The sequence below is a fragment of the Prinia subflava genome, chromosome 8 (genome assembly GCF_021018805.1).
Source record: "Prinia subflava isolate CZ2003 ecotype Zambia chromosome 8, Cam_Psub_1.2, whole genome shotgun sequence".
NCBI lineage: Eukaryota > Metazoa > Chordata > Aves > Passeriformes > Cisticolidae > Prinia > Prinia subflava.
In genome coordinates this window covers 20209305-20219133 of record NC_086254.1, presented here as the reverse complement: position 1 = coordinate 20219133, position 9829 = coordinate 20209305, and the positions used below count along the sequence as shown (strand labels likewise).

Below are 9829 nucleotides of genomic sequence, written 5' to 3'. Positions count from 1 at the left end.
CTGCGTGTCTGCAGGGCAGGGAAGTGCCTCAGTCCTTGGTGTGGTTTGAACGCAGGGTTTGCATCCAGGGCCGTTCTGAGCACACCTCTTCTCTGAGCACTGCATGCTGCATTTTGTAGTGATTTCCTCTATCACCTTTCCAGATTTCCAGACAACTCTGACTGGCCTGTTATTCCCTGACTCCTCTTTCATGCCTCTCTTGAAGACAAGACACTCACTGGCCTTCTTCCAGTTCTCAGATGCTTTCCATTGTCGCTGGACTTTCAAAGGGAGTTGAGAAGGGGTTTGTACTGACACCAGTGAACATATAACGTCAATTCACACACAGTCATTTCAGACCAGTGTGTTTGAATGTTCTCCGACTGGACTGTGCTGTTTGGGGAAGTCTTTTCTGTTCCAGCTGTTCCAAGGAGTTCCAGGAACTTCAGTTCATGACAGCGATTCCTGATGGTAAAGACCAAGGACAAGAACTTTTGAGGATGTCCCTTTCTGTACCCCCTGCCCTCAGGGAAGCTGCCCTGTTGAATACTGGGGCTGCCTTTGTTTGAGGCTCCCCTTACTGATGACCTGTCTGGAGAAGACCCTCTTATTGCCCCTCCATGTGCTTTGTCCGATTCAGCTCCAGGTGGGGTTTGGCTTTCCTAACTGCTGGGAACATCCTCTCCAGAGCAAAGGGCATCAAGAGGAAGAGAGCTGAAACATTGGCACAGCCTGGAGATGCTGCAGCTCATGGCCCTTGCAGAGAGCGGAGAGAGAGGGAAAAGAGAGAAGCAAGTGAAATGTCTGAAAAAAGTGGATTATTTAGATGCCCTCTGACATGTGCAGTGTGAGACAGGGCCTCTTCCTGCAAGGGGTATTGCAAAGAGTTGCTTTTCACTGCCCTAAACCAACATTCCCTACGTTTATCCAGCAATTGGGTCATGTACCCTCACTGACATGGCTCTGCCAGGGATATCCTTTGGTTTCTCATCACAGAACATGAAAGGATCCTGCAATGCAGGGCAGGAATGTCAGAAATAAGGAAATAAAATGGCAGCGTAGATGGAAACAAAATGTGAATTGCTGCCACAATGTGGGATATTTTCCTTTGAAGATGAGTCTGTGGAAAATTACTGCCCTTGTGCAGGACTGTGGGCCTGGGGCAATGCAAGAGCTATATAAAAGCAGGACCTTCTCCTCACTCTCACATTCACTCCAGTCACCTCCATCTCCTTGGAACAAGGTGAGTTTGAATCCCATTCTCCATTTGCTCCTTCTCCTCTGGGATTTCTCTGTATATACCTGTGACTTTGTCCCATGCAGGACCTTGCAGATGCTTTTTGTGAGAGGAGGAAAGGAGTGGGAGGTTTGTGACTTCTGGGACTTGGCAGAAGTTTTGCCCCAGTTTTGGGCTGGTTGGGGATGTCCCTGGGGTTGAGCTTTTGGTGGGGTTTGTGTGAGGGGAAGAGTCCATGTGCTTTCAGAACCAGCCTTCAGCTCTCATTCCCAGCTCATTTCTTGTCTCCCTCATGATGGGGTGACAGTTGGGTCTTCACCCACTCCATGAGATTTACTTCCCTCTGCTCTCTCTGCCAGGTGCACCTGCAGCCCCAAGCCATGTCCTGCTACAGCCCGTGCCAGCCCTGCCAGCCCTGCGGCCCCACCCCGCTGGCCAACAGCTGCAATGAGCCCTGTGTCAGGCAGTGCCAGGACTCCACCGTGGCCATTGAGCCTCCTGCTGTCGTGGTGACCCTGCCTGGCCCCATCCTCAGCTCCTTCCCACAGAACACTGCCGTGGGATCCTCCACCTCTGCTGCTGTTGGCAACATCCTCAGCACTCAGGGAGTGCCCATCAGCTCTGGGGGCTTTGGCCTCTCGGGCTTGGGCAGTGGCCTCTGTGGCATCAGGGGCCTCCCCTGCTGAAGCTGCTCCCTGCACTGTGGCCTCCTCCTGGATCCCCCTCTTTTTCCTTTTTTGACTCATTAAATTCTGCTGCATCCCAGCCTGTGCCTTTGTGTCATCCTTTGCCCTGCAGACGCTGTCCCAGGGCAGAGACGTTGCCCGGGGTGTTTCTGGGAGGGGTTTTTGGTGCTGGTTTTGCACTGGCTGTCAACAGGGGCTGGCATTGGGTGTGCTCAGTGTGCTCTGAGTGAGCCTCTGGGTTTTGAATCTTTCTGCCTCTTTGGAGCAGGGCAGAATTTGCCTGCATTGTTCAGGGACAAACATCCACTCTGTTTGCACTTCTTATCCCTTCTCAGTTCAACATTGTGACACAAGTACTCAGCAGTGACTGTTTCACTGACCAGACAGAGATGCTGCATTCCCATCAGACTCCAGCAGATCCCATGGATCTGAAATGTTTCTGAAAGGGAGGGACACCGTGTATTGTGCTGCCTTCTCAAAGACCCGTGTTTTCATAGGATCACAGAATGGATTTTCTTGAAAGAGATTGTTAAAGATCATTTGGTCCAACCCTCCTGCCATGCACAGTATCTCAGCTCCAGCTAGGTTATTTCAGTTTAAAACTCCTGCCCCTTGTCCAATCACTTGATAGAATGCCTCTCTCCCACTTCCTTGCCCCACCCTGTGATGTACTGGAAGGCTGCAATAAGGTCCCCCAGATCCTGCTGTCGTCCTGACTGAAAAACCTCAACTGCTTCAGCTGCCCTTCAGAGCAGGGGTGATGCATGCATGTGACCATTTTTTGCAGCCCTTCTCTGCAGGGCAGCTCTCCTTCCATCCACCTCACAGTCCCTATTGTGACTGAGATTGCCCCAAAGCAGTGTCAGGACCTTGCACTTGGCTTTGTTGAAGTTCCTGAGTTCCATTTGGGACCATTCCTCAAGTCTGTCAAGATCCCTGTGGATTTAAATGCTCCCATCTAGTGTAGCTCTTGCTCCCCTCATCATCATGTCATTGCTGAGAGTCAAAATCACTAAAGTTGTAAAAAACCCCCAAGATCATCACCTTGACAGACTATTACCATGGCCAATAAACCACATCACAAAGTGCTCTGAGGGTGCACCCAGTACCATTGTCCATGTCTCTGATGCTCACAGATGCCAAGGGCTGTCACCATCATCCTGGGCTGTGCAAGCAGGAGTGGAACCAGAGATGGGTGGGGGTGATGATGCTGCTCTGCTCAGCTCTCACCTGGTGCCATCCCCCGTGTTGGGCTCAGGCTGCAATGCAAGAACCACCTGGACCAAGTGCAGTGAGTTTGGTGCAGGGTGCCAGGATGGTGAGGAGGTCAGAGCGCTTGACTTGGGCACAGGGATTGCTGAGCATGGAGACAAGAATGGTTTGGGCAGAGAGATAAAATCATTCTTGGGTAGACAGGGTCAGTGAAGAGGTTTGGTTCATTCTAACCATCTGCAGACTGTTAGACACTGAAGTCTTAGGTGATAATGACTCCAAATATTCCCCCATTTGTGGAGATCGGGATGCTTTGGTGAACTGGGGGAGGTGAGCTCTGGATGTGTAAAGGCCAACCTCTGATGTAGTAAGACTGAGGGTGAATGATGGGCTTTGAATGACATAGGAGGGGGCTGCTGGTGCCTCTGGTCACTCTAAGCTGCCTTCCCTTGCACAGACCACGGGGTTGTGGGGCTCCCTCTCTTCCCCCAGGGGAAGCACCAGGACATTCCCGTGTGGCCTGACAGTGTTCATCTCTGCTGATGGGCCATACTGGGCCAAAACCAAAGCAGCTGTGCTGGGTGTGCTGGGCAGCTGTGTTGTCTTAGAAGGTGTCAAGGGTTCCTGAAGTGTCCCATGATCCACAATATTACACGATCTGGTGTGAAGCTTCCCCCTTCAGGGGAGGAACCTGGGTGTCCCCACCTGAAACTGAGTGGATGTAAACCAAATAGATTTTACGTTGTGTGGATTTTCCCAGGGATTTTCTCTCACCATTTCTTTGTGACTTCCCCCTCCACCTGACAGGTCCAGTCTGTGACCACTTTGACCAAGACTGGGAAGCAACCAAGTCTCGTCACAGGGTCTGTGGCTGGAGAGATATTCATAATCTTGCCCTTAATTTCTCTTCCTTTCTTTGGCCTCGTGCATGTCCCTGGGTGAAGTGGTTGCATTTTCATCTTGCTTTCATGCTGTTGTATTGCTTTACAGAATAACCAAAATGGCTATATGTTGTAGTTTAAATTTTTGGGGGCTCCCAGGGGGGGTCCCCCGTGAGACCCTTGGGTCCTAGGGGTCATGGCGTTCCCGTGCTGGCAGGCAAAGGGACTCAGACGCCGGTGGGGTGCTGATGAGGTGAGGGTTTATTCACAGAGGGAGAGGGGAAGGGAAAGGGGGAACGGGAAGGGCAAAAGGGACGGGGAGCGTCCCGAGGCCTCCAGGGGGAGAGGGGCAAAGAGGGCGACACCCCTTACATTAGCATTCTTAACACCGAGGTTCAAAGGGGTGCGGTAACATTCTCCAGCCAGTGAGGTTACAGATAACTTGATACCGCAGGGAGGGTACAGACTTGAGATAAACCATACATTTTCCAGGGGTGAGCAAGAGCAAACCATTTCCATAAAATGCAATCCCACAGCTATAGCTGTGTTTTCCTGTGCAATCACATTGTTCTACAATAAACCCTCTGTGTGTACTTACAAACATTGATCATTCTGTGTTGGTTCCCTCTAATCAATCTCAAGGGATGTCTTAACAAGAACCTGGGTTACCCCTCACCTTCTGCAGTGGGTCACACCACAGACACATGGAGAAGGATAGAAAGCAGCAATACCATGATAAAGAAGATTAAACTCTTCCTGTCTTAAAAGGCACTCAAACACCTTCTCCTAGATCTGTCACACAGAACCATCCCTGAGCAAAATGTCTCTCCGTGGAAATCTTGGGAGACCAACAACAGAGAAAGGATGACACAGAGGCGTGGGCTGGGATGCAACAGAAATTTAATGAGTCAAAAGATGAAAACAAGGTCACTCTTGAGTGGAGGCCTCAGTGCAGAGAGCACGAGGGTCAGCTTGGAATCTCCATCCCATGGCTGTGGCAGAGATTCCAGCAGGGATCATCTGCCAGATCCAGAGAGGGCCAGCAGGTCCTCCCCAGGACGGCTGTGTGGGGCTCACAGCCCAGGGGAGCACAAGGGGACAAGGACACAGGAGGGAAAGGAGGCAGCGGCAGAGGGCAGAGGCAGGGCTGGGCTGTGCTTGCCAAGAGCCCAGGCTGGCCCTGTCCTTCTGCAAGGGCTGCTGGGCTTGCTCAGCCCCTCAGGAAGCAACAAGCCGCTGCTGCGTCCCCAGGGCGGTTCCATGCTGGCAGTGCCTGGGTTCCTTCCCCAGGGGCACGGCCAGCAGCTTTAGCAGGGGAGGCCCCTGATGCCACAGAGGCCACTGCCCAAGCCCGAGAGGCCAAAGCCCCCAGAGCTGATGGGCACTCCCTGAGTGCTGAGGATGTTGCCAACAGCAGCAGAGGTGGAGGATCCCACGGCAGTGTTCTGTGGGAAGGAGCTGAGGATGGGTCCAGGCAGGGTCACCACAACAGGCGAGGGCTGGATGAACACGGTGGAGTCCTGGCACTGCCTGACACAGGGCTCATTGCAGCTGTTGGCCAGCGGGGTGGGGCCGCAGGGCTGGCACGGGCTGTAGCAGGACATGGCTTGGGGCTGCAGGTGCACCTGGCAGAGAGGGAAGGGGAAGGAAGCAGAGCACAAGGAGTGGGTGAGGATCAGCCTGTCACCCCACCATGAGCAGGACCGTGTTTCTCTCAGCACAAAAGGCTTCCAAATCGTGACAAGGTCTATAGAGATCCCCACCTCACCAACAGCTCAAGACACACCTCAGCCAAGCCCCTGTGTCTATCTCTGCCAGACCTTTCTGCCTCTTGCCCTCATGTACGGCAAGAATCCCCAGTGCCCAGCTGAAGACAAGGAATATGCTTAGAAATGCATTTTGAGGAGGACAAGGAGGAGGAGTCATGCTCCAAACTCACCTTATTCCCAAGGAGCTGGAGGCTGGAAGAGTGGATGAGAGAGTGAGGAGAAGGAGCTGCTTTTATACTGCTCCTGCACTGCCCCAGGCCCACAGTAACTGCACAGGGCAACAATTTTCCTACAGACTCATCTCCAAAGCAAAATATCCTCCCTAATGCCACAGGGTATATTTTGGTTTCCATCAACGCTGTCATTTAATGTCCTCGTTTCTGACATCCCCACTAGGTCATGAAGATCCCTTTCATCTTAAGGCATGAGACGCCAAATGATTTTTCTTGCAGGAACATATGAGTAATGGTTGGACTCAACAACCTTGGAGGTCTTTGCTGATCCTTGTGATTGTGTGATTCAATGATTCTCTGATCATTGGCAGGAATCAAGAGCCCTGTGCCATTGGGTTCCTGCTCAGTATCTGGGGGAGGTGTTGGGTGTCTGGACCGTTCCTTGTTCCTCCCTCTCTCCTCACCCACCATGCCCTATGGCTGCACAATGTGGAACTGACCTGGATGACACACAAGCACAGGCCACTTTTCCAATACCTGCTGTCAGTGCTGAGAACACCTGTGACATGTGAGGGAGCTGCCAAGCATCCCTTTCTCCCAGGGCCAGGATGGAGCTGCCGTTGCTGGAGGGGGATACAGCCCTGCCTTGGACAGGCCTGCAGACATCACGCCCTCCTGGCTTGGCCTCACACCAAAAGGTTGACACACGGCCAACCCAAAATTAGAGCATGACTGGCCACTGGTAGGGAGAGTCTCTCCCTGGAGATTTGCCTACTGAAGGCATTCCTTGTCCTTCTGGGCCGCGTCCCAGCTGCCTCCATGCCTGCAGGGCAGAGAAGTGCCTCAGTCCTTGGTGTAGTGTCAGAGCAGGTTTTGTACCCGGGGCTTTTCCGAGCGTATTCCCTCCCTGAGCATCCCCAGGCATGTTGCACTGCAGGTTCCCCAAAGCTCTCACATGTTGGGGCAATGGAGGAGATTTCCTTCCCTCTCAATGGTGCTAGGTTGTCCTCTGGGCTGAGGAGACATTTGGAGCATTGGAAAGGGGTGGGCTGAAGTCCCAATGCCCTGCAGAAGCCAGAGAGCTTTGGACCCCAGGATGTGTCCAAGCAGTGGGGCAGTGTTCTCAGAAACCCCTTCATTCAGCTCCTGAGCCTCCAGGAGAGCTCCCCTCCACAACCAGGTGTCTTTGACCAGGAAGAGGAGTCCTTGTGTCCATTCTGTCTCTCCATCAGCATCTCATCCTGTTGTCCTGTATTTTGCCTTGACTTTTCATGTTTTTTTGAACCACAAAGTGCCTCTAAGATGCTGCCAGCCTTTCTGATCTCTTGCTCTTTACAGGTGCCTGTGAAGGCACATCTAATCTCCCAGATGCCTGAGTGAGTGGAAGAGTTGGCATGTTTGAAGTCCAGGGTCTGTACATTGCTATTCATATCCTCCCTGACCATGTCTTTCTCTCTGTCCCTCAGCTGCATTCCCTGACTGCCAGCACCTCCCAAAGGGTGCTTGGAGGTGCTTTCTTTGACACCAACACTCCTGCGTCCATCACCAGGTCACACACTTACATTGGTCCAGTCTGATGAAAGGTTCCCACAGCTGATCCTCCTCCACTGCTGTGGGGAGGTTTTCCCTACTCCTATTTCTGAGGAATTTCAGGAACCTTCTCCTGTGACAGAAAAGGTTGCCAGTGAAGACCAAGGCCCAGAAGCCTTGGAGAACCTTCCCCCTTCCTGTAACCCCTGCCCCAGTCAACCTTGGCTCAAGCCTCCCTTTTGCTGTTGCCCTGTGAGGAAGATCTTCCTGTTTGCCACCACAAGCTTTCCTGATTCAGCTCCAGGTGGGCTTTGGCTTTCCAACCCCAACCCTGGAATACTCAGCCGGCCTGGCAAACATTCTGCATCAGCAAAGGGCATCCAGAGGAAGGGAGAGGAAAGCATTTCCCTGGGGAAGCAGTGTCCAGTGAGTGTTGGAGTGAGGTGAGAGGGAGGACAGAGCAGCAGGCAGGACTTGCTGTGAGGAGAGGAGGCTTTGGGTGCTCTGCTGCTCTGTGCAGGGAAGAGCTGGGGCTGTCCCTGCAGAGGCAGCTGCCAACAAGGCCAATGCACTGCCCTGAGCCAACATCCCCTGCCTGCACGGGACCCTCCTCCGTGGGGGCACATCCTGTGCCTGCAGGGACACGCTCTGACCCCGGGTATCCTCAGGCATCGCATGGCACACGTGAAAGGAGCTGCAGCACAGACCAAGCATGTCAGAAATGAGGAAACGAAATGGCAGGGTTGATGGAGATCAAACCACAACCTGTGGTGTTAGGGAGGATATTTTGCTTTGGAGGTGAATGTGTTGGAAAATTACGGCCTTTGTGCAGTGCCTGTGGGCCTGGGGCAGTGCAGGAGCAGTATAAAAGGGGGACGTTCTCCTTGCTCTCTCATTCACTCCTCTCACCTCCATCTCCTTGGCATCACGGTGAGTCTGAAACCCTTTCTTTTCTTCCTCCTTTGGGCTTCCTGATCACATTCTCTGCTTTAATCCCAGGTGGGTTCTTGAGGACAGTTTATTATGAAAGAGGGAAGGGGCAGAAGTTGTGCATGGAGAGAGGCTGGGTTTTGTCTGAGATGTGTCCTGAATTCTGTCCTAGGTGTGGAAGTCCCTGGGCTTGGTCACTCTTCAGGACATTCTCAGGGGCTTGAGCAGACAGTGAGGCTGTCGGGCCTCTCTAAGCAGCCTCCTGCTGTCTTCTCCTTCTCTTTCCTTTTCTCTGTCATGGTGCACGAACAGACTGCTCTGACATAGCCCATTCTCAACTTTGCTCCCCTCTGCCCTCTCCCAGGTGCACCTGCAGCCCCAAGCCATGTCCTGCTACAGCCCGTGCCGGCCCTGCCAGCCCTGCGGCCCCACCCCGCTGGCCAACAGCTGCAATGAGCCCTGTGTCAGGCAGTGCCAGGACTCCACCGTGGCCATCCAGCCCTCGCCTGTCGTGGTGACCCTGCCCGGCCCCATCCTCAGCTCCTTCCCACAGAACACTGCCGTGGGATCCTCCACCTCTGCTGCTGTTGGCAACATCCTCAGCACTCAGGGAGTGCCCATCAGCTCTGGGGGCTTTGGCCTCTCGGGCTTGGGCAGTGGCCTCTGTGGCATCAGGGGCCTCCCCTGCTAAAGCTGCTGGCCGTGGCCCTGGGGAAGGAACCCAGGCACTGCCAGCATGGAACCGCCCTGGGGACGCAGCAGCGGCTTGTTGCTTCCTGAGGGGCTGAGCAAGCCCAGCAGCCCTTGCAGAAGGACAGGGCCAGCCTGGGCTCTTGGCAAGCACAGCCCAGCCCTGCCTCTGCCCTCTGCCACTCTTCATTTCCCTCCTGTGTCCTTGTTCCCTTGTGCTCCCCTGGGCTGTGAGCCCCACACAGCCATCCTGGGGAGGACCTGCTTGGAAAACTCACCTTGGAGAACAACTGTCTGTTGTTTGCCTCTCATGCTCTCTGCATTGGCATGCCAGCTTGTATTGACCTAATTTTCCTGTTTTGACTCATTAAAGTTCTTTTGCATCACAGTCCACATTTTCCTCTCATTTATTCCCCTACAGATCATCTCCCAACACACCCAGAAAGAGACGTGTTGTTCAGGGCTGGTTGTGGGAGGGTATTTTAGGGAATGGTTGTTCATAGGGTGTTAACACAGGCTCAATTTAAATATTCTTAGTAATTCAATAGGGAATTCTGTTTTCTAATTTTCTCTACTGACCTTGGGCTGGACAGCATGGTCTAATGCTCTTCAGCATTCACAATGACGAGAAAGATGATTTTTGGTCTCCCTTAAAGCATTCTTTCCTCTACACTCAGCAATGGGCCTTCCCTATACTTCCTGTGCCTTCAGCCTCTTCTCTCCAACCAAGAGCTGTGATCTC

General features: G+C 53.1%; 3 protein-coding genes across 3 annotated transcripts in view; 2 read left to right on the top strand and 1 right to left on the bottom strand.

The window, feature by feature from the left end:
• LOC134553894 (feather keratin 1-like) overlaps positions 1-1975 on the top strand; it is a 5230-nt gene extending 3255 nt beyond the window's left edge. Inside the window, exon 3 of the mRNA XM_063404026.1 lies at positions 1576-1975. Within this exon, the coding sequence (XP_063260096.1) occupies positions 1597-1902 (306 nt within the window). The 5' untranslated portion in view covers positions 1576-1596 and the 3' untranslated portion in view covers positions 1903-1975. The remainder of the gene's footprint in view (positions 1-1575) is intronic.
• Positions 1-9470, top strand: part of LOC134553888 (feather keratin 1-like) — a 12622-nt gene extending 3152 nt beyond the window's left edge. Inside the window, exons 2-3 of the mRNA XM_063404019.1 lie at positions 3922-3977; positions 8762-9470. Coding sequence (XP_063260089.1) covers positions 8783-9088 — 306 coding nt within the window. The 5' untranslated portion in view covers positions 3922-3977; positions 8762-8782 and the 3' untranslated portion in view covers positions 9089-9470. The remainder of the gene's footprint in view (positions 1-3921; positions 3978-8761) is intronic.
• LOC134553892 (feather keratin 1-like) lies at positions 5038-5814 on the bottom strand. Its single transcript, XM_063404024.1, has one exon. The coding sequence runs from the start codon at positions 5597-5599 to the stop codon at positions 5303-5305; it is 297 nt and encodes a 98-aa protein (XP_063260094.1). The 5' UTR covers positions 5600-5814; the 3' UTR covers positions 5038-5302.
• Positions 9471-9829: the final 359 nt, after the last annotated feature.